General features: G+C 42.0%; 3 protein-coding genes across 3 annotated transcripts in view; 1 reads left to right on the forward strand and 2 right to left on the reverse strand.

The window, feature by feature from the left end:
- Positions 1–24,571, forward strand: part of LOC307009008 (uncharacterized protein) — a 416,885-nt gene that overhangs the window by 231,507 nt on the left and 160,807 nt on the right. The window lies entirely within an intron of this gene.
- Positions 6–17,690, reverse strand: LOC307002903 (nucleotide-binding oligomerization domain-containing protein 1-like; the record flags this gene model as incomplete). Its single annotated transcript, XM_079620866.1, has 4 exons — positions 17,550–17,690; positions 1,156–1,507; positions 103–1,067; positions 6–26 (listed from the first exon to the last, which is right to left on the reverse strand). Exons 2-4 carry the CDS (start codon positions 1,487–1,489, stop codon positions 6–8), a joined length of 1,320 nt encoding a protein of 439 aa, XP_079476992.1. The 5' UTR covers positions 1,490–1,507; positions 17,550–17,690.
- LOC307008976 (uncharacterized protein) lies at positions 11,319–14,110 on the reverse strand. Its single transcript, XM_079632333.1, has 2 exons — positions 14,012–14,110; positions 11,319–13,771 (listed from the first exon to the last, which is right to left on the reverse strand). Exon 2 carries the CDS (start codon positions 13,716–13,718, stop codon positions 12,642–12,644), a length of 1,077 nt encoding a protein of 358 aa, XP_079488459.1. The 5' UTR covers positions 13,719–13,771; positions 14,012–14,110; the 3' UTR covers positions 11,319–12,641.

Below are 24,571 nucleotides of genomic sequence, written 5' to 3' on the forward strand. Positions count from 1 at the left end.
CATCTTCAGAAAAGCATGACAAATGTCTGTCTCATCACAAGTAATTAGGTTCAGGGTTTTTTGCATAGTTGCATTGAATGCATTTTTCATCAAAAAATAAACCTGATCTTTGTTCTCTCTCAGGTATTTATCTATTTGCTCAATTTGTTTCTTCACAGCAACACGGAAAATGTGGATGTACATTTCTGTGACTGTGTTTTGATGATTGAAAACGTTGTCGTTTTTAAATTGAATCAAATCTACAATCATGAATGCATACATTGGCACATGGCTGAGACTGAACAGCTCTTGATTCTTCAAAACAACATCTAGAAGAACAGGATCGTGACCCAACATCTTCTGATAGTAAGAGTTGATAGACTCTTCACTGAATCCTTCGACATACACTTTCTGTGTCGGCCAGTCGGAGAAAAGTGGATCATATTCCACCTCTGATCTGCAGGTTATTATGATCTTGGCATCAGGCAGGAGCTCGTGGTTCATGATCTTCCATAAGGTGGAATTTTCTTCTAAATCGACTACGCCATCAAATACAATGACAACATTCTCAGAGTTTTCCTCAATATCTTGAAACACGTCCTTTCTGTCTTTTTCCATTGGTTTTAAATATACTTTAAACAAAATAGATTCCAAATCGTCATTGCTAGAACTGGACAAAACACTTTCATCAAAGTAAAACATGTAGTCCAGCTCTCGGTCATCTTTCTCTGCCCACAGACGCAACATTTCCTGGACAACTGTAGTCTTTCCTATTCCAGGTTTGCCTATGAGGAGGATGTTCTTATCTTGGCATCTCAGCAGATCCACAGGTGAAAGTGCTTGTTGCTCAGTAGGAATGTAAGCTCTCAGCTTTTTGGGCCGCAGCTTTTTGCATTTTTTGTTATTCCATTTTATTTTGTATTGAGGAGTTTTCATCACAGAGTCTCTCTCTAAAACAACAGGTATAAAATGGAAGTTTACTTGTGCCTTGCCATCCAGATATTTACAGCAATGTTCCCTTTGGTACTTCAGAATCCTTTTTGCTTTCTTCTTGAGCGCTGTCTGGTAGTTTTGACAGGGCTTTGTACCTAAAACAGCAACAACAAAAAAAGATTTGTATTGAAATGTGTTCATTTACTGTCTTTTTATTGAAATGTTTTTCATTTATCTACTCACCAAATGAATAGCTGACCTCTTCATCTTCCCATCTGAAGGGAAAACAGCTGATCCTGGAGTGTAAATCAGGATGTAAAGTCCTCTTCTTAGTGACATCCAAAATCCTGAGTAATTCATAACTGGCCTCTTCCCCTTTTTTAGAGACCCAATCCAATATACATCTGGCTTTATCAAACTCTGTCCTCTCGGCTTTGAGATCATCGACCTCATGTTTATTGAAAACCCTCTGCTGATAAAGATTCTCAATGATCAGAGGAAGGTTCTTCATATCAGTCACCAAGTTTGTCCTGGCGTTTTTGAGGAATTCAATTGCAGATTGCCGTGCACACGCCATGCTCCAGGCATTTCAAACCTGAGGTACAAGACAGAAGTTTAATAATTTTCATGCAACAGTATTACATTTTCGTAATCATATTTATTAGCTGGAAACTGGAAAGATTGCATCCAGTTATTTGAACCATCTTATCGCAAGCAGAATCTCGTAAAAAAAAGAAGTCAGAAAAAAATTAAGTGTTCCACTTTTGTACACGTCGCAGAAGACGATGCAATCGAGGTATTCAACATGTTTACATTTGATAATGATGTTGACGACTTCAAGACTTTAAAAAAGCTGTTTGACAAATACTGCAAACCATGGAAAAACCTGACATACCAGAGACATTTGTTCTTTATTAGAGAACAAGGCCAAACAGTCGATTGATGCTTATATGACTGACTTAAAACATAAAGCGAAGGATTGGTTACCGACATTCTGCAAAATATCATCTTTTGTGTTCAGCAGAAGAAGAAAAATTCATACAGGTTTGAAACAATTTGAGGGTGAGTAAACCATTGATAATCAGGAGACTAAACTGTATCAAATCAATGAGAAGGATGAAGTGAAAAAGAGAGAGCTGCAAACTGGAGTGGAACAGTGGACTGAAACCCTCAAGGTAAACAACCAGAAGCTGATCGTAAAGTTAGACACAGGAGCAGATTGCAATGCCATATCAGTGCGAGAACTGGATGCGTTAAAGATCGACAGAAATGACATTTGAAAATCAAGATTTAAACTATTTTATTTTAGACCTACGTATTGAGGTCACATGATCAGGCCCTTGGGTCAGCAATGCCTTGAATGCCAGTACAAAGACAAGGGCTGCGTCTGAAATAGCATATTCTCGAGTAGGTACTTATTCTGAATAAGTAATTACTTCACGAACGTTAATAAAATATGTTCTACATAGTATGATGTGTGTAATATGAATGTAATCTTGATGTACTACATCTGTCATGTTGTCTTCATCATGTGTGACCTTCCAGTGTCAGTTGCGTCGCTTCACTGCCATTCACAAGTACTGTGAATTCGGACATACTTATTTTATCACACACCACTTTTAACCCATTACTATAGTAGGGAAGTATGTGATTTCGGATGCAGCCAAGCTGGACACTCTTGAATTTCAGGTCATAGAGCAAAATGCCAGTGCAATTCTGGGAAGAGAGTTGTGCAACGCATTGGGAGTAATTAAGGGATGTATGAAATAAAAGGAGACACCTCAAAAAGGTATTCTGAGTGAATTTGAAGATTTGTTTACAGGACTTGGTTGTGTTCCAGGAATCCACCACATTCAGACAAAGCCTGAGGTCATGCCAGTGATTCACAGTGGCCTTAAAAAAAAAGACATTGAAAGATAACTGAAACGTATAAAAGAGATGGGTGTCATCAAAAAACAGGCTGAGCCCACAGAATGGGTAAATAGTGTGGTGACAATAGTAAAACACAACAAGATTAGGATCTGCACAGACCCTCAAGATCTAAACAAAGCAATACGAAGGAAACACTATCCTCCTAAAACGCTTGAGGAAGTTGTTGCAGAAATGCTAAGAGCCGAGATGTTCTCTGTGGTGGATGCAAATCAGGGATTTTACAGATCCGGCTGGATGATGACACTTCTAAACTCTGTACATTTAACACACCCTCAGAGAGGTACAGTTTTACAAGACTTCCTTTTGGGATTTCATCAGCTCCAAAGGTGTTTGTCTCAGAATCTGGAAGGAGTTGTTAATGTAATGGACGACATTCTTGTGTGGGGAGAAGACAAAGACTCACATGACAGCAGACTGGGGAAGCTGTTAGAGAAACGGAGAAGCATAAACCTAAAACTGAACAAAGACAAATGCAAGATTGGCCAAAGTGAAATCTGCTACATAAGTCATGTGCTGAGCAAGGACGGACTGAAACCTGACAAGGAAAAAGTGAGAGCTATTCTTGAGATGCCGGAGCCACAGGACAAGTCAGCCCTGAAGACTTTTTTTTACCAATGTCTGTATGGACGCTGCGTTCAGGTTGAGTCCGACAACAAGCCATTCGACAACATTTTCAAGAAGCCATCAATAAATCTCCGTCCAGACTTCATAAAATGCTGATAAGACTGCAAAAGTATAGCCTAAAGGTGAGATATGTTCCAGGAAAAGAGTTACACATTGCTGATGCACTTTTTCCAAAAACGGAAAACTAGTAGTGCCAAAAAAATTTTTTGTTTTTTTTGAAAATATGAAATGCTTGAAAGAATTCACAGTCGTGTTTCCACTCTCAGGAAAAAAGCGGGTGTGCTGGTGTATGCCAGGACCAATAACGTTTCCACTGTCACTTCCGGGGCTTCCTCAGAGCCAACGGCCAGGGTTTTTTGGCCCGCCGAATACCTTGGTCCAAAGCAGGCCAACTGGGGCTTGAGGAGTGATCATGAACAGAGGCGGAGTTTATCTGAGTCTGAGATGGAAGCGCCACCGATGATTTCATATACCAGCTAACATTAGACATTTAAAATCATTTTAGCTCAAAACTCACTTTCAGACGGCAGCGAGAGTTTGAAATAACTTCTGTTTGTGATCCAATGTGATTCTGATCACCATATAAGGCATTTATATGTGATACTAAAGACTATGCACCCTAACAATTACCATAGTGAACATGGTAAATCATAAATACGACAGCTTGAAGAAATTAGACAAATCATATAGGCAATCACAATCTTTTATTTAATTTATCTGTTAGTACATCTTCTCTCTTTTTACCGGGCAGTCTGATATCCATATTATGCCATAAAATAAAGCAACTGTTTGTTTTTTTGAGAGTTCTTGCTGTTTTTCCTCCGTTTCTCTGACTGAAAATATTACTGTATTGGGACTGTCACTGGAGAGATTGCTAAAGCTCCTCGGGTCGTATTTTTGGTGGAAAATTTGTAGAAATTATATATTTTTCTGAATGTAATGTAAACATACTGTCCTGTGACGACAAAGAAACAGAAATACTGAATACGTATGTGTTTCCTCTTTCTTTTGTGAAAGACTTTATTTCTGTGACTAATGTGCAGACTTGATATAAATTAATTAATTATGATCAACGTATCACTTATTATTGTAAAACTGACATTTTAAATCTTTTATCATGTTCGTTTTGCAATCTCGCTAGTTTCCAGTGATTTCTTTCTGATTAGTTTTCTGATAAAACTTCCATTTTTTGGTGAAATGATGGGTTTGTGTGACGTGGTTCCAGAGAGGCGTGTTACGGGCGTGTGTTAGTGAACCGCTGAGGAGCTTCAGGCCCGATAGTGGAAATGCAGCGTGGTTTTGGGCTCGATGCTACAGGTCCAAGGCTATTGAAAGCCCTGGCTTGCACTAACCTGATGGTTGAAAAGCAGATCATGAAGCACACATGCAAATTGAAGATGGTGTCAGTAAATGTGACATCTGCAATAAGCACAGAAACGGATGGTTCACAGGCAATCGTCCACCTTGATGGGGTCCAGTTTGAACAAGTGCAACAATTCAAATACCTTGGTTCGCTGGTTCAGGAGAAGAAAGTGGCATCTTCTATGGAGACCTACACCAGAATTGGGCAGGCAGCGGAGGCGTTTGCTTCCCTCAAATGGTGTCTGTGGAAGAGAAATAACATCTCCACAAAGATCTAGATCCGCCTCTTTCGAACGCTGATCCTACCAATTCTTCTCTATGGATCTGAAACATGGACCTTGTTCTAGATGGATTTGACCAAACTTGAAGTTTTCCAAATGCGATGCCATAGCCAGATCCTGGGAATTTCGATTCGCGACCGCATCACCTCGCAATCCGAGCCAGATGCCAACAACAACCAGCCATCGAAGAGCAGATACAACAATGACGGCTGAGATGGTTTGGACAAGTCTGCAGAATGGATGCAAATCGAATACCACACTAACTCCTCTGTAGACTAGGAAACGACCAACCCAGTGGAGATTCCAGCGCACTGCACCCAAGCAAACATGCCCAGGTGAAAAAGACGTAGTATTAAATGTATTAAAAATATATTTGAAATTCAAATAGTATGTTTGTATTTCCAACATGCTTATTTAAAGTGGATTTAAAATACATTGAATTGTATTTATATATATCCATAAAAAAGGTTGTTTCAGCCCAATTTTGGGTCAAATATGCACAAACCCAGCCGTTGGGTTAAATGTTTAAATTACATTTTTAACCCAACGTTTGAGCTTGTCCATATTTGACCCAAAATTGGGTTGAAACAACCCAGCAGATTTTTAGAGTGTAGTTACTAGTAATAAATTATGCGTAAAAATGAATATAGATTTTATTGATATCTAATCAATAAAAATGAGGCAACAGATTACAAGCAATATTATTAATTCAATTTAACAAATTAGAATTGAGTAATAATTAATAAAATTAATTCATTAAATGTTAACCATTTAAAATGAGTAAAATTTACAAAATATATGTTATTGCCAACATTGAAGACACCTGATGTTAACAAGCAGAATCACTGAAGGAGAAACAATGATGGCTGAGATGGTTTGGACACGTCTGCAGAATGGATGCAAATCGAATACCACACTCACTGTACGTTCACACCGCAGGCGGCGAGAGCGTCAAAGTGGCCGGAAGCCATTCATTTTCAATGAGAGCCGGCGGCGAGCTCCGGCGAGAGCGGCGCGGCGCGTCTTGGACGGCGAGAAGAGTTGAAATCAAGTCAACTTTATGGTAATAAGCTATGACGCGGTTCGGCGGCAACCAGCGGCAACCAATCGGAATGTAGAAGTGCTCCGCCTGAGAGGATACCAGAGAACACAATCCTGTAAACTTTGGTTCCGACCACATTAGTTCCTAAGCAAAATGGAGGAAAAGTTCATTATTTCTGTTGCGGGTTTCCCGTTATTGTACGACGTGTCCCTGTTTACATACAGGGACATTAATAAAAAGAACGACGAATGGAAAAAGGTGTCTGAAATTGATGATGTTTTGTTACTTTCACATTTAAAAGATTTTAATAGGTTAACTTTTACCCTACGTGTGGCCAGTATGCACAAAATATGATACTGATTTATGTTCAGTTCTTATTTGCTTTGCGGCTCCTTTAAATAAAGTTTTAAAAAAAATCACGCATTCTAAAATCTACGTCAAAGCGTCAGAGAGTCCCCGAATCTCACGGCGTCGATGGCAGGGCGGCGAGAGCGAATTTTGCCGCTCTCGCCGGCGGCGGTGTGAACGTACAGTTACTCCTCTATAGGAAACGACCAACCCAGTGGAGAATCCAGCGTACTGCACCCAAGCAGACCTGGAGCCGGTAGATATAGGACCCAAACAGTTTTACGCCCCTGTTGTTCCTGATGCGTCCAGTAGGGGGAGGCTGTACAGCGACACGAATTGAGGTATGTTTTAATCTTTTTTTTAATTAATTAATTAATTAATTTTGTATTGCAAATGAAAGGATACAGACATTAACAGCGAGAAGAGGGAAAAAAACTAAAAAAACAAGGGGGTATACGGACATCAAAAGAGATTGAATTAGGCTACACAAATCAATACAATATTACATTGTCAATAAAAAATTAAAGGTTCTTTATGTAACCCCTCCACCCGAGTCCTTCTCACCCCGCTCCGAGCGGGTCTCCGGCATGAGAGTCAGGCGTTCTAACAAGGAGGCTAAAGACTGCAGCCTCTAGCGTCTGTCGCTAGAGCGCCTATTGAGATCAGACGAGTGAGGTTTACTCGCACAGCGACTACCAGCTGGCCTCCTTTACATTTACAACAGACTAGAGGATATTATTTGTTTTGGAAACATTTGAGTTTAAAGGTTTTGCCATTGGATGGTTCTGTCTTTATGCAGATGAAACTTGCCCAGAATTTACCAAAAAGTTCAGGACGATCTGGCTTAAATTTATCTTACCACGTATGTAGGACACTGTTTTGTAGCTGTATGACGACCAATAGAGAATAGTACAGCAGATATTAAATCGAGGATCCATATGATTACACGGTACTGTAGGTCTAATGGTCTAAATATGGTTAATATCTAAATGTAACTTTATATAAATTAACAACAACATTTCACTTAGTCTCCATATAAAAACAAAAGGTTGAGGCCTATAACTGCAGTAGGTCATATCATTACTTGTCATAACACTAGTTGATCCAACTATGTGTATTTTTAATTTTTCAATTCACAAAAACAAAAGTCTTCTGGAGGCTGAGTGAAGAGAGTGAACCCCGACTGAATCTGCATCTATTTTTCTATTTTAATCCGTGCAGATCTACACTGAAGCGTTTATATTTAAATGAACAAAAAACACAAAATTGTCAAGTCTATGGACGGGTTATTAATGTGTTAGCGTCGATTTAATGATGTTATTTCGCAGTATATCCCCCTACTGGACGCATCAGGAACAACAGGGGCGTAAAACTGCCAGGGGCGTAAAACTGTTTGGGTCCTATATCTACCGGCTCCAGGTCTGCAGCCTCCCCATATAGGAGTAAATCGAAGAAGATATGAAAAACCAGCGGCTTGACGGTCCGTGTATCGTCCGATCATTTCATTTCCTATTTGGAATGGAATAACGAGAAATGATAAAACAGCTCGTTTATTCGTTTTTTTGTTTAGTTTAAAAAACGAAAAATTAGATTTTGGCTCGATTTTTCATTTTTCGTTTGTGGTTTACAAATCGGTTTATGGGTTCGATATTTCGTCCGCGCATGTGGGCGGCGCTGAAAAGCCCCTTATCTGATTGGTCAAACCGCTCCGCCTTCAGTACAAGCTTTTCTTTCTGTCGGCAGAATAAGAGTCAGTAGGCCTACGAGAGCGGCACTAACATTATTGCACTTTAATAAAATAATGTCTGAAACCACCACTCACTTTTAAGTTACTATGCACAATATTTGAAGCAGAAGTAGCCTATGTTCCAACGACCCCATTAATGTGAGCTACAGTAGGCTATGACAGATTATTTTAGCATGATGTATTTCTCATTGATAGTGCAAATAGTTCCGTCTCTTTGGATAAAAGGGAAGTGGAAATAAAAACCAATAATAGGCTGAACTGTAGGCTACTATTATATGTAACACCATTATAGTGTGTAACATTTACCACTCTACTAATTTACTAATTTTGAAAATTGAATAGAAATAAAGTTTATATTTATGAATGTAAGCATGTGTAGCCTACTCAGTTCACATGAAAAGAAAGAGAAAGAAAAGAGAGAAGCTAAAATCAGTGAACGTTAATACTGTCAAAATTAGCAGGGTTTGGGAGGGATTCATTAAAATCATGTCGGTTGAAAAGCACAGCATACCTTTAAAATGTTATTAGTTTTATTATAAACTAATACGATTTTATTACATTCTGAATTGGTCAATGTTTCTCTGAGTTGTCTTCATTATGTTGACTTGAGAAAGCCATGCAGCATATTTTAAACATTATTATTATTATTTATTATGAGAAATTGACTCCGCCTAGTGCTTCACTTTAATGCTTCACCAAACTCAGCTCAGACCTCCAGACTGGTCTGACTCGCTTATCATTTATAACTGGTCAGACATACTTTCCCAAAAAATCCATTGACTTGCATTATCTGAGCAATGACGGCCGTTATAGTTAATGTTAATGCGTTATAGTTAATGTTAATGTTATAGTTAATGCGAGCCCCCTCTAATCCACTAGAGGGGGCGACAGGATAATACGTCTTTTCTACTCTCTTTTCCTGTTTGCAACCGTTTAAATGACAAATAAATGCATGAATTTCATTCATAAATAGGCCATATCTGTGTATGAGAACAAGCTTTACACTTCAAGCTGTACAACTAATTAAAACTTGAACCCTACTTCAAAGTTTGCCACTCTAAGATGTTATTCACACTGGTCCATCTGGAACTTTTATTTGTCATGAGCTCTATATTTTAAGATATACTAGAAAAAATATGATTCAACAACACAAGCTCTGTTTTTACTCAGCAAATTTGTTTTCCTTTTAAGTAGGCTATAGCCTACAAGTTGCCATGTCTTGCCATGTTCTGTTTAGGCTATTGTAGTTTGTAATAGCCTACTTGTTATATGTGCCTAAATTTATATAGGCCTTATACATTTAAACTTCTGTCCGTCTGTCTGTCTGTCTGTCTGGACATTTATGCACAAACATTTATGCACAAATAATCTTAAATAACAGTTTTAAAAAGGTGGTCTGCTATATTTCTCAAAGGAAGCGGTCGTTGGCATTATACGAGGACATTCTGAATATTAGCCTATAAAATTAGCTGTCTTAAAAATGCGGATTGATCATTGCAGTTATTCCAGACGCCTCCCGGTGCTATTCGTAGCCTATTGAAATTGTATAATTACGGATTATGAACAGATGTTTTACACAACAAGGATATATTCCCATTGGGTGGTTGGGTTTTCATGTTTTATGGGAACCATAATGATTTTATACTGTACAAAGTACAGTATCCCCTAACTCTAACGTAGCTAACAGTTATAGGTCATCTACGGACATCTAATGTTAAGGACATATATGGTACAATTCAGCCTATATGTTGATTTTTATTTCCACTTCCCTTTTATCCAAAGAGACGGAACTAGGCTATTTGCACTGTATTTATCAATCAGAAATACATCATGCAAAAATAATCTGTCATAGTCTACTGTAGCTCACATTAATGGGGTCGTTGGAACATAGGCTACTTCTGCTTCAAATATTGTGCATAGTAACTTAAAAGTGAGTGGTGGTTTCAGACATTATTTTATTAAAGTGCAATAATGTTAGTGCCGCACTCGTAGGCCTACTGACTCTTATTCTGCCGACAGAAAGAAAAGCTTGTACTGAAGGCGGAGCGGTTTGACCAATCAGATGAAAGGGGCGTTTCAGCGCCGCCCACATGCGCGGACGAAATATCGAACCCATAAACCGATTTGTAAACCACAAACGAAAAATGAAAAATCGAGCCAAAATCAAATTTTTCGTTTTTTAAACTAAACAAAAAAACGAATAAACGAGCTGTTTTTTTCATTTCTCGTTATTCCATTCCAAATAGAGTGCCGAAGTTATGACGTCACTTTGTAGGCCAAAACGCGGAAGTGAGTTAGCATTTTAGCACTTCCGGTTCCCTCGCCCTAAAGTCTATGGGTTTTTTGAATGGGTTTTTGCTAAATCGCCTGAAATAAGGTCTGTGGTTAACAAGGCCTCTAAATATTTTCACGTTTTGATCTATGACATAAAACACACCAGTTATAACCTGCTTGTGATTTTTTAAAACTTTATTGTGACTTAAAAACGGTGGTTGCTAACAAGTTGCTAAAAGGGACTACAAACAGGAAATCATGACAAACAGGAAATCTCTCACTACTAACCCGCGTTTCAGCCTCACGTTCTTTATTTCTGTGGAGAGACTGTTCGACAATGGTGTTTTGTTTTGTCCCGAGATGCAACCACAAGTCGTTGAATGAAAGATGCTCGTTTTTTTCTGGCGAATTAGCTAATGGTATGCAAACATACAATCAAACATAATACAGTGAAAGATAATCTTTATTAAAGTTTATTTGGGGCACAATGATCCGGCATAATAATCTTAATCACAAAGAAAATAATATTAAGGTTTATATAAACTAACAAAATAATAAACGAATAAATAAAACATTAACAAAAGATAAAAAAATCTCAGAGAGGCACGCATAAACAAAATTATTTTCTAACATTTTTGGAAAAAACTAATGGGCAATATTTCTCATGAAAAAGTGGATAAGTTCATACCATAGGGTTCATACACAGCTGTTACGTCCCTGGCTTGTCTAGGGGTTTTTGGGACAAACAAATAAATATACCCAGGATGGAAAACTCAAGGATGACTCGAAACAGGTGTCAAGTTTGTGTATTTATTGATTTTACTAACAAAGATGCTAACTAGAAAAATATAACAACATAACACAGAGACAGTCTCCACGGCTCCCGCCGCGCAGATGCAATACACACGAGGACAACCCGCTGCTCACCACACCTCTCCAGCTGATCACAAACACTGGCCCGTCAGCTGGCTCAACGGAGGCGGCACAAGGCAAAGATCACGATCAGCTGCACCCAGCCGATCTAGTTCACACAGCAATTCACACAGTAGTCAACGTTTAGTAATCCACACAGACTTCAAGGGAAAAATAAAGAGATCTCGATCAGCTGCACCCAGCCGATCTCAATAGTCCACACAGCCATTCCAATCCAGTGAGCCACACAGACATCAACAAGGAAGAGGGATCTCTTCTTTTCCCCAGAGCACTTCACTGGCCCTGTTTATACACCTCGCTGATTTCCATGATCAGCTTCAGCTGCGGGATTATCTGCGTCAACCTCCAGACACCTGCAAGAGAGGGAGAGAAAAAGAGCGCACGCGACACACACACATACACAGACCTCACGGGTCGTAACACCCCCACCCATAAGAACAAACTTATATAGTGTGTATCTTAGAACACATAAAAGTTTATCCCTTATATGTTAAAGAATTTTAGTCTTACCCACGGGATAGGGCATCAGCCAAGATGTTGTCTGCTCCCCTTTTACGTTTAATATGCAAGTTGTAGCCTTGAGCCAGAAGGGCCCAACGCATCAACCGTTGGTTACTGTTGTACATGCGGGCTAGAAAAACAAGAGGGTTATGATCTGTGTAAACAGTGACTGGCAAGAAACTTGAACCTACATACACTTCAAAGTGCTGTAGAGCCAGGAGCATGGCCAATGTCTCCTCCTCTATGGTGGAATAGTTCAGCTGGTGTTTCTTGAACTTAGTTGAAAAATAACACAAAGGTTTACACATGTCTCCCTCCCCTCGCTGCATCAGCACCGCCCCAGCTCCAGTTGCACTAGCATCAACTTCTAAGTAAAACGGTTGGTAAAAATTGGGCGCCGCCAACACAGGTGCACTGCAAAGAAGAGACTTGGCAGCCTCAAAAGGCCTGATCACACCCATCATCCCACCTAAGCTCACGTCTAGTGGTAGGAGTCGGTAGAGATAATATAGCCGTCACTTTTTCGACCCATCCACTTTGCAGCTGACACATCATGGGACACACCCTCAGAGAAACAAAACCTTCAAAAATAAAAGGTTTAAAACAATCATCAGTCTCACATCTCTGGTTCCAACCTCTGGGGCTGGGGAGACATTTTAATCAACCCCACCCCTTTTGGTTGTTTTTACGTTGGACTAGGTTGCTGACCCTTCCAAGCCCTGCACTCAGCAATTAGATGTCCAGGTTTTCGACAAAAGAAACATACTCTGTCTGCCTTTTGAATGGAAGCTATTCTGGGACGACTGTCAGGAGAATTATGAGCTAGCTGTTCAGACTTTTGAAGGCCCGCTCGTGGAGGAGCATCTCGCTCAATAAAGGTGGACTTATGCAGAAGCGCAAACTCATCTGCAAATATGGCTGCCTGTTGCAAGGAAACAATCTTTTGTTCACCTAGATAAACCGCAGTACGTTCTGGCAAACAGTTTTTAAACTCCTCAAGCAAGATAAGTTCACGTACAGAGGCCACATCATCTGCTTTACATGCCGTGCACCATCTATCAAAGAGAATACCTTTTTCACGAGCAAAGTCTGTAAATGTCTGATCATGAGTTTTCCGTAAGCTACGAAAACGCTGTCGATATGCTTCCGGTACTAACTCGTAAGCTCTCATAATAGCACTCTTAACATGGTCATAATTTAACCCATCCTCAACTGACAGTGCTGCACATGCTTCCTGGGCCTTACCGCTTAATTTACACTGTAGTAAAATGGCCCACACCTCTTTAGGCCAGCGCAAAGCTCCAGCAACACGTTCAAATGCCCCAAAATAAGCTTCCACTTCAGTCTCGCGAAAAACAGGCACGAGAGAAATATATTTACTTACATCATACCCACTGGCAGACTGTGGAGACACACTGGCAGGAGTAACAGGGCGAGCAGCATCAATATTTGCCTGCAGTTCGAGTTGTCTTATTTTAAATGCTATTTCTCCGTCTTGTTTCTTTAATTCCAATTCTCGATGGAGTTGGAAATTTCTTTCCTTTTCTTCCTTCTCTATTTGAAGCCGCAACAAACGAACTTTTAACCGGCCATCCTCCATATAACCTGGGGATGACTCAGTTGAAGATGGCACATATTTGGGCATTGTTACAGGCTTACCTGTCTGTATCCTCTGTTGACCAGTGGGGGTCCCTAGAGCAAGTTGGTCCGCCCTCACACTCAGCTCTGGATCAAAATCACTCAGAGGTACCGGTAATGCCATAACCCCTTTACTGATGAGTACGTTCAAGACCACCGCTTTAAGTTCAGCTCTCCCTAGAGAAGTGGATACAGAAATCTCATAATAGTTTGCAATATCATGAAGTTCAATTTTCTTGCATTTATCCAGCTGGTTAAAATCTGGAAAAGACACAAACGCCTTTAAATCAAACGCTGCCATGACAAAACCACTTGAAAAACTACTAATTAAATTGACATAGTAAAACTCAATGACTCAATATCACCCCTTCCCCTCCACAAAACAAACCTCCTCAGCACCTGCCTCACCAAACTTACCTATCTATCTTCAGAAGCGTGCCGGGCTCGAGGCGACTTACAGGCAAAACATCAGCGGTCGAAACCCTGAAACGCCAGCCCCCTTTGGAGAACGTAGTCTCCGCCCAGGATTTGCTTCCAAAAATAAAAAATGCAAAATAATAAACTAGTGCCCGATGGAAAGGCTATTTCAGCCTAGCTGGACACTACCCTATGCTAAGCTGAGGAAGCAGTTCAAGTGGAAGTTTTACTCAGGGAAACATCAATCACCATAAACAACCAAAACAAAATATACATATGCTATAACTATATACCTACCTAGCCTACACAGAAATAAATCACGAATATACCATCAGGTTTAAAAACCTGATCCACAACATGTCACATGAAACAAGCATCCCAGTTTTCCAAAAAATCCTGGACGAGCACCCCACTTTTGTTACGTCCCTGGCTTGTCTAGGGGTTTTTGGGACAAACAAATAAATATACCCAGGATGGAAAACTCAAGGATGACTCGAAACAGGTGTCAAGTTTGTGTATTTATTGATTTTACTAACAAAGATGCTAACTAGAAAAATATAACAACATAACACAGAGACAGTCTCCACGGCTCCCGCCGCGCAGATGCAATACACACGAGGACAACCCGCTGCTCACCACACCTCTCCAGCTGATCACAAACACTGGCCCGTCAGCTGGCTCAACGGAGGCGGCACAAGGCAAAGATCACGATCAGCTGCACCCAGCCGATCTAGTTCACACAGCAATTCACACAGTAGTCAACGTTTAGTAATCCACACAGACTTCAAGGGAAAAATAAAGAGATCTCGATCAGCTGCACCCAGCCGATCTCAATAGTCCACACAGCCATTCCAATCCAGTGAGCCACACAGACATCAACAAGGAAGAGAGATCTCTTCTTTTCCCCAGAGCACTTCACTGGCCCTGTTTATACACCTCGCTGATTTCCATGATCAGCTTCAGCTGCGGGATTATCTGCGTCAACCTCCAGACACCTGCAAGAGAGGGAGAGAAAAAGAGCGCACGCGACACACACACATACACAGACCTCACGGGTCGTAACAACAGCGCAGATCATAATGAACGCTTGATGATGACGTTGATCCGCGACCATGGTCAGAGTGGTGTGCTGTAGTCCGTTTATAGCCTACCGTTAGCATTTTATATCTGACGGCTTTATTTAGGCTTCAAAATGTATACATTTTGGATTAACTTGTAAAGATTATCTTGATAGACAAAACGTGTAAGGGTCACAACTCTTTGTTGAACACAGATCTTATTTTTGGCGATTTTCCAAAAGTCTATGGGGAAAATGCATAGCTTTTCGATCGAGGGAACCCATGCGCCGCTAACTTCCGGGTTGGACTACAAAGTGACGTCATAACTTCGGCACTCTATAGGAAATGAAATGATCGGATGATACACGGACCCTTGACTCACAGCAGGCAAGAGTAGTCACCACAGACCAAAAAGCATGGAGACAAGTGATCGAACGAGCCCATAGCGGCATACTGGTCGTCCTCCCCCAGATGCCAGCTAGAGATCAAAGAAGAAGCACAGAAACAGCAATTCCAGAGAACCGCTTGTGTCACATCCTATCCCAGAAAGAGCTTGGTCGAAGGTCGTTAGTACCCTGAAATTGCTAAGTTAAAGGAGAACTCCGGCGCAAAATGAATTTGGTCTAATTACACATTGTTACCTAGTCAACCGTTATCTGAGATTTGTTTTCATGATTATCGAATGTAAATAGTTTTATCTCTAAAAACAGTTTAGTCTATAACGCTAGTATAACGCTAGTATATGGGGCATTGAGTAATGACAAATAAAAATCGCTTGTTAATACCACTAACAAGGCTCAAAATAGCCCCACACTAACACGGTAGCATAATGAGGGTCCCTACCTTCAAACCGAAGCATTGAGAACTTTGACAGTGTCCAGACAGTTTAATAAGAAGATATTTTATACATACAGTCAACTTCACGAATATACAAGCAGAAGCCATCTTTGAAAAACAGACTCTATCAGTCGATCTAGGAACACCGATCCAAATGCGCTGGACCATATGAGATTCTACACAGTTCAGCGCACTTGGATCGGTGTTCCTAGATCGACTGATAGAGTCTGTTTTTCAAAGATGGCTTCTGTCTGTATATGCGAAGTTGACTGTATGTATAAAATATCTTCTTATTAAACTGTCTGGACACTGTCAAAGTTCTAAATGCTTCGGTTTGCATGTAGGGACCCTCATTATGCTACCGTGTTAGTGTGGGGCTATTTTGAGCCTTGTTAGTGGTATTAACAAGCGATTTTTTTTTTTGTCATTACTCTATGCCCAATATACTAGCGTTATACTAGCGTTATAGGCTAAACTGTTTTTAGAGATAAAACTATTTACATTCGATAATCATGAAAACAAATCTCAGATAACGGTTGACTAGGTAACAATGTGTAATTAGACCAAAGGTTCATTTTGCGCCGGAGTTCTCCTTTAAATGATATGACAAGTAAGCAAATCATTGCGGTTCTCAATCATTGCATGTCTCCAAATTTCAATCTTAACCGTTCTATTTAATCAGAAACGATCTGAAAACAGGGCTTTAAGTGTAAAATACCGAACTTGTCCTTTAACATAACAATAAACTTATGAAACTCTTAGGACAGTCACTGTATTGCATGTACCTACTAGGTGTAGAATACTGAACTTGTCCTTTAATGTTCGTTTTTTTCAAGTAACGTTTAAAAAAAAAAAAAAAGGGAGATGTCTTGACATGTAGGCCTATGATATTTAGCATATTGTAATGTAATGTAGCCTAGTGAACGCTGCAAGGCGCTATTGCATCACCATCTTCATTATAGGCAGACACGAGTAAAAGCCAGTTCAGTTCAACCACGTGCGATCTTCTGTCATCAATACATTACAGTGGCATTTATTATAATTAAATTATATTTAATTATTAAATGATAATGCAACTGTTGTAAATTTAATGTTTAATTCACCGTTGTCATAGCCTATAAAAAAAAGCATAGGCTACTTCTAGATTAAGTTCCCCGATTCAAAAACAAATGTAAAAACGAAACTGAAACCAAAATGTGTCTCAAGCCGTTCATAACTTTAGTCAAACTTTGTGAGGGCTAGATTAGTTCGTGTTTAAAGTGTTTTAATTCGCATAATTTATTATTTTTCACAGAACATTCTCAAAAGGCTCTGATGGGTGAACAGACGAAGACAATAATAAGGTTTAGCCATTAATGCGACGCGATTAGAGACTACGTTAAACATGCCTTCAAAGACATGGGCTGGCTACAACTTGGCAAACATACAGCTACAATTTAACAATCTATGAAAGCACGTATAAATAAATTAAACGAACATTCATGAAGAAAAACACAAGATGCAATCGTGGTTGTTAGTTCTTTGATCAGACTGGCTTCACTCTTTTATGAAATAGAACTGATTAAAATAGATTCCAGCGACACATGGTCCGGTTAAAATGTCAAACGAAGCAATGTTAACAATTTGGACTGGATATAAATTACCTGCCACTCTCACCACTACAGCAACTACCGAGTCCCGACCATAGACAGTATATAAGAGGTCCCGACTGTACAGGAAACTGTCTCTGTAGCGCTTCCTCTCCAGAACCGGAATGAAGACCTCAGTATATTCTGTCCACATATTGCCTTTAGATGTCCCTCAACTATTTATATAAGATGCAGAAACATTAAACATCACATGATCAAACTTTTTCGGGGAAATCACATAATGTACTTTTTTTTTTTTATTGCAGACTTTCTCATTGAATTCCTCAATCAGTTTCTCACCGTATGCTATTTAACAATGATACATTAACTTTCCTGAAAATTACCAATAATTTTCACTGAATTATCAACATTCATTTTCTGTGGCAAATGCTGATAATAGCAGGACAATTATGAGCAGGGGATGGATGGATGGATGGATGGATGGATGGATGGATGGATGGATGGATGGATGGATGGATACTTTATTCATCCGCTAGGAAAATCCAAGTTTCCAGTAGCAACAATTATAACAAACAAGACAAGCTGCACATTATACAAGGCAATTCAAAGTTCTTTACAGAAAGGAATTAAATAATCACAAAATAAAAGCAAATAAAATTAAAACAGTCATAAAAGAAATTAAAAGAGATATGTGATACAGTTATAAAAATTAAAAGAGTAAAAAGATGATACATAGATAAACTTCTCATCTGGCAAAACACCGGTGTATCATATTTTTCACAGCTCCCAGTTTTACTGTGAGATTTTCTCATGCTGATTAAACTGTGACTGTGGTATTCTTTCGGCGTCTAAGAAATCTATTGGACGTCTCCGATGGACCTGATTTTTCCCTAAAATCGTACAGGAGGAGCTCTAGGACTGACTGACGGGGTAACCTCGGGTTCACTGCCCCATCAGTCAAACCCCAAAAACCCTGTTTGTTCGGAAGCTCTAGGAATGGAGTCGATCCAGTCCGCACCCCACAGAACCTCGAGTTTAATCACGTCAAACTCAATACACTCACTTACACATCAAACTCACTCACTACTTTATTTGACAAAAATAAGTTAATAAATCCAGCCCTGCTCACAGGGATGAATGAAAAAGCTGTATGGCCGGCGGGACAAACAACTTCCTCAGTCTGTCAGTGGATCAGGACCGAGAGCATCCTGTCGCTGAAGGTGCTCTTCTGTCTGACGATGGTCTTGTGCAGTGGGTGATGGACATTGTCCAAGACGGAAAAAAACTTGCTAAGGGTCCTCCTCTCTGCCACAGATGCTAAGGACTCAAGTTTCACACCCACCACAGAACCAGCCTTCCTCACCAGCTTATCCAGCCGCATGGCGTCCCTTTTCTTAATGCCGCTCCCACAACACACCACAGCATAGAAGAGGACGCTAGCAATGACCGTCTGGTAAAACATCTGCAGTCGCTTCCGACAGATATTGAAGGACCCTAGCCTTCTCAGGAAATAGAGTCGACTCTGTCCCTTGTATAGGGCATCAGTGTTCTAGGTATTTGTAGGTCTGGACCAGCTCCACACAGTCGCCTAAAGACAGGCAGTCGGGGCCTCGGTCTCCGGAAGTCAGCCACCATCTCCTTAGTTTTTGTAGTGATAAACTGTAGGTTATAGCTACACTGCCTCACAAAATGAGGTGGTGATGCAGAAAGTCCATACAGAATCTATGGACTTATTCCTAATTTATTTTAAGACAATCTGAGGAATGGCTTGGCTTTATATGGTAATATGTGTTAAACTGAACAAAGAGGACCCGAAGTGTAATAATAATGTTGCATGCAGCATGACACATTATTGCCCAAACAGTGAATTTTTACATACATCTACACACACACACACACACGCACACACACACACACACACACACACACACACACACACACACACACGCACGCACACGCACATACACACGCACATACACACGCACAGTCACCAGGTAGTGCTTGTCCATTTCTCACAGGTAACAGGTAAGTCAATGGATGCATGGGTCACTTCTTTATCCTGAAATAAAACTTTATAGACAGATCAGTAATGAATATGTTCATGTAAACTAGGATTAAGACTGTTTTAGAGAGGGACACTGTATCCTATTCTTATCGTTCTTTCTCATTTTAAATTTGACCAAAAACAGAAAGGAGTAAAAAAAAAGAGTTTGCATGTAATATTAAACCCAAACGTTCAAAGCATGTTTATTAATGTTAAAACTCTTAAAAAGAAACTTATCTGTGTCAAAATAACTTTATTGTAAATTATCTGCTCAGTGTGAAGCAGTTCTTGCAAGATATATCATAACAATGACAGGAGACGCTAGAGGTGCAAGACCCAAACAAAAAACTATTGGATAACCCTTAATTTGTTTACATCAGTATACACATAAAAACATGTTTATTATATATATATATTAATGTACACATATGTTGACCTATAATATAATTTAATTTATGTAAATCACGTAAGTCTGTAACAGCATTAAATTAAACTACAGTACTCTGTAACTGTTGCATGTTGTATATGTCTGAATGTGCAGCTGAAATGTGGGGATGAGAGTGATTTGATGGGATGAACAGATCAGATGAAGGATAATAGTTCCCAGATCAGATCAGATTATTCTACTCTCTCCATGCGTCTGAGATAGCACGTTCCAGAACCAGCATGTCCTGATGTAGATGAAGATCTTAAATTTCAGAGGCATTTTAACGGCATAATAACAGATACAGTGAAAGCACACTCTCAATGCATGTTTTTGTTTGGGTTTTGCAAAGCGAGAGACATCTATTAAGTCAGTTTGCACTTTGTTAAAACAATTACGATATAATCATAGACAATACTGTCACAGTTCAGAAGGAGAGAGAGGACCCAAACGCAAAGGCAGATAATGTCTCTTTAATAAACTCAGAATAATCCACAAAAGGAAACACAGGCTGCCAACACGGCGATAACTTCAACAGAAACTTTCTTCAAATGTAAATGAGGAGGCTGGCGCACCGCCAGTAGAGGGAATGCCCGGCGAGTACAGTGAGCGGGTCCAGGTGACCGGTGGGCGCAACAGGTCTCAGCAAACTCACGTCAGCGGGAGGCTGTGTAGAGAAGGTTAGCAGAACGACACGTTCCAGACTGGACACGACAGGACAGCAGGTAAGCAAACAGTAACGTATGTGACATGAAACAATAATCTGGCGGAGAACAAAGGGAAGAGGAAGACCAGAAATAGCGCGTCTCATCAGGGGAGAAGGGCGTACAGGTGGAGAGAGAAGAGAGTGATGAGCAGAGGATATAAGAAGCAGCTGGGAGTAATAACGAGAGGGTAATGAGTAGAAGTGTAAATGCAAGTAGAAACAAACCACGAGAGGGAGACAGAGAGATAGGGAAGGAAAACCCGGTTCATGACAGTACCCCCCCCTCAAAGAGCACCACCTGGCGCACCCGAGGAGGAGGGCTGGCGAGCGCGGTAGAAGTCATCAATCAGCGAGCGGTCCAGGATATCCCGAGCTGGGACCCAGCTTCTCTCCTCAGGACCGTATCCCTCCCAATCGACCAGGAACTGATGACCGCGCCCTCGAGGACGAACGTCAAGTAACTTGCGGACTCTGTAAGTGGGAGAGCCCTCAACGCGCACGGGCGTAGAGACAGGACGGGGAGGCGCACGCACAACGGGTTTAATACAAGAAACGTGAAAAACAGGGTGAACGCGTCGGAGATTAGCTGATAACCTTAGTTTGACAGAGACAGGACTGAACACCTTGAGAATACGAAAAGGACCGATGAATTTAGGGGCCAATTTGCGAGACATGGACTGAAGTGGAAGGTTGAGGGTGGAAAGCCAAACCCTCTGTCCGACAGTGTAACGGGGACTCTTAACTCGACGTCTGTTAGCCGCCCGTCGAGTGCGGGAACGAGTCTTACATAAAGCGGTCCTAACTCCTCTCCAGGTACGCCTAGCACGCTGAATGAAAGCCCTGACGGAAGGTACATTAGATTCGGAGTCTTGCGAAGGAAAGAGCGGAGGTTGGTAACCAAGGCAACCCTGAAACGGCGACAAACCGGTAGCGGAGGATGGAGCGGAATTATGGGCGTACTCAGCCCAGGAAAGCTGTTCGGACCAAGAGGCGGGGTTACGGAACGCAAGACTGCGAAGGATGCGACCAATACTTTGATTGGCCCGCTCGGCTTGACCATTGGTTTGAGGGTGAAACCCGGAGGAGAGACTGGCAGAGGCTCCGATAAGGCGACAAAACTCCCTCCAAAACAAGGACGAGAATTGAGGGCCCCTATCGGAGACTATGTCAGAGGGGAGACCATGAATCTTAAACACCTTGTCGACAACGATCTGGGCTGTCTCCCTCGCGGATGGGAGCTTAGGAAGAGGGATAAAGTGAGCGGCTTTAGAAAAGCGATCGACGACGGTAAGGATTACAGTGTTTCCCTCGGATGGGGGAAGACCTGTAATGAAATCTAAGGCGACGTGTGACCACGGTCGAGACGGTAACGGTAGGGGTCGAAGAAGACCAGCGGGAGGCGAATTGCTGGCCTTGGTCTGAGCGCAGACAGTGCAAGAAGCGATAAAACGCCGAATATCGCGCTCCCGAGTGGGCCACCAGAATCTAGATCGAATAGAGGCAATCGTGCCTCTAACACCGGGGTGAGCGAACAACTTAGAAGAGTGCCCCCATTGAATTACGGCGAGACGCGCGGAAGGCGGAACGTACAAACGGTCTCTGGGGCAAAGACGGGGAGTAACGGAGTGCGAGAGCGCGCGCTTAACGAGCCGTTCAATTCCCCAGACCGCGGCTCCCACCACCATGCCCTGAGGAAGGATCTCCTCCTTGGTGGGAGCAACCTCTGGGGAAGCGAACTGCCTAGAAAGAGCGTCGGGTTTTAGGTTCTTAGAATCAGGTCGGTAGGAAATGGAGAAATCGAAACGTGCGAAGAAAAGTGCCCAACGAGCCTGACGTGCATTAAGTCTCTTAGCAGAGCGAATGTACTCCAAATTTCTATGATCCGTCCAGACTATAAACGGAACAGAAGCACCCTCTAACCAGTGTCGCCATTCACCGAGGGCCAACCGGATGGCTAATAACTCGCGATTGCCAACGTCATAGTTGCGCTCAGCGGGTGACAAGCGGTGAGAAAAAAAAGCGCAGGGATGGACCTTCTCATCAGCAGATGAGCGTTGGGAGAGGATAGCTCCCACACCCACCTCTGAAGCGTCGACCTCGACGATGAATTGCCTGTTAGTGTCTGGAGTCATTAGAATAGGAGCGGATGAAAAAAAAGATTTTAGACGATCAAAGGCAGTCTGTGCCGAATCGGACCAAGAAAATCGCGTCTTAGCAGAAGTGAGGGCAGTGAGAGGAGCGGCGATCTGACTAAAATTACGGATAAACCGACGATAAAAATTGGCGAACCCCAGGAAACGTTGTAGGGCGACGCGCGAGTCAGGCAGAGGCCATTCCGTAACGGCACGAACCTTGGTGGGATCCATACTGATGCCCTCAGCGGAAATTACGGAACCAAGGAACGTGACGGAATTAGCATGAAAAGTACACTTCTCCGCTTTTACAAACAAACGGTTCTCCAGGAGACGCTGGAGAACCTGGCGAACATGCTGAGTGTGTACCTGGAGAGAGGGGGAGAAAATCAGGATATCATCAAGATAAACAAAAACGAAAATGTTTAACATGTCCCTGAGGACGTCGTTGACTAACGCCTGAAAAACGTCCGGAGCGTTGACCAGCCCGAAAGGAAGAACGCGATATTCGAAGTGGCCTAAGGGGGTATTGAACGCGGTCTTCCACTCGTGCCCCTCCTTTATCCGGACTAGATGGTAAGCATTACGGAGATCTAGCTTTGTGAAGATCTTAGCTCCCTGCAGGATTTCAAAGGCGGATGACATGAGAGGCAAGGGGTAACGGTTCTTGACTGTTATGTCATTCAAACCTCGGTAATCGATGCAGGGGCGTAATGAACCATCCTTCTTTTTAACAAAAAAGAAACCAGCGCCGGCAGGAGAGGAGGAGGGAACTATAGTACCAGCATCTAAAGAATCAGAGAGATACTTCTCAAGCGCCTCGCGTTCTGGCGTAGAGAGATAGTACAAACGCCCGCGAGGGGGAGTGGTACCCGGCAAGAGATCGATACCACAGTCATAAGATCGATGGGGAGGAAGAGAAGCGGCCCGGGATCGACTGAAGACCGCCCGCAGATCATGGTACTCCTCCGGAACGCCAGACAAATCGCCGGGCTCCTCCTGAAACACAGGGACAGAAGACACAGCAGGAAGGGCAGACACTAAACATTTCACATGACAAGGCAAATTCCAAGAGAGGATGGAGCTGTTGGACCAATTAATTTGTGGATTATGTTCGACTAACCAGGGATGTCCTAACACAACAGGAGTATAGGGAGAATGAAAAATAAAAAAAGAAATAGTCTCTCGATGGTTACCGGAGACGGTGAGACTCACCGGAACCGTGGCACAGCGAACCCTGGCGAGAGGGCTGCCGTCAAGAGCATAAACCGGGGTAGAGCTCTCTAGATCAATGAGAGGAATGCCCTGTTCACGGGCCCAGGCCTCATCCACAAAACTTCCCTCAGCCCCAGAGTCAATCAATGCCCGGCAGGAGACAGCGGAGCCCGGCCAACGAAGATGAACAGGGAAAGTAGTGCGGGTGCGTGGCGGAGGGACTAAAGTTGAAGCGCTCACCAGTAACCCTCTCTCTACTGGTGAGCTCTGGCTTTTACCGGACAGGTAGAAAGGAAGTGAGAAGACGAACCACAGTACATACAGAGGCGTCCAGTAATCCGGCGCTGACGTTCCGCTGCGGAGATCCTTAACCCGCCCAGTTGCATAGGCTCCGCCTCTGGGTTGGTGGCGGACGGAGATGGAGAGACAGGTGCGAAAGGCAGAGATCCTTCAAGGCGGCGGGCTCGGCGGCGAAGTTCGAAACGCTTCTCCACGCGGATAGCCATGTCGATGAGTGGGTCGAGGTTGAACGGGGTCTCGCGGGCTAAGATCTCG

The sequence above is a fragment of the Phoxinus phoxinus genome (genome assembly GCF_949152265.1).
Source record: "Phoxinus phoxinus genome assembly, chromosome: 1".
Classification (NCBI taxonomy): domain Eukaryota; kingdom Metazoa; phylum Chordata; class Actinopteri; order Cypriniformes; family Leuciscidae; genus Phoxinus; species Phoxinus phoxinus.

Excerpts from the sequence above, each read along its gene's own strand:
- LOC307008976 (XM_079632333.1), bottom strand. The coding sequence starts at position 13,718 with ATGGCATTACCGGTACCTCTGAGTGATTTTGATCCAGAGCTGAGTGTG.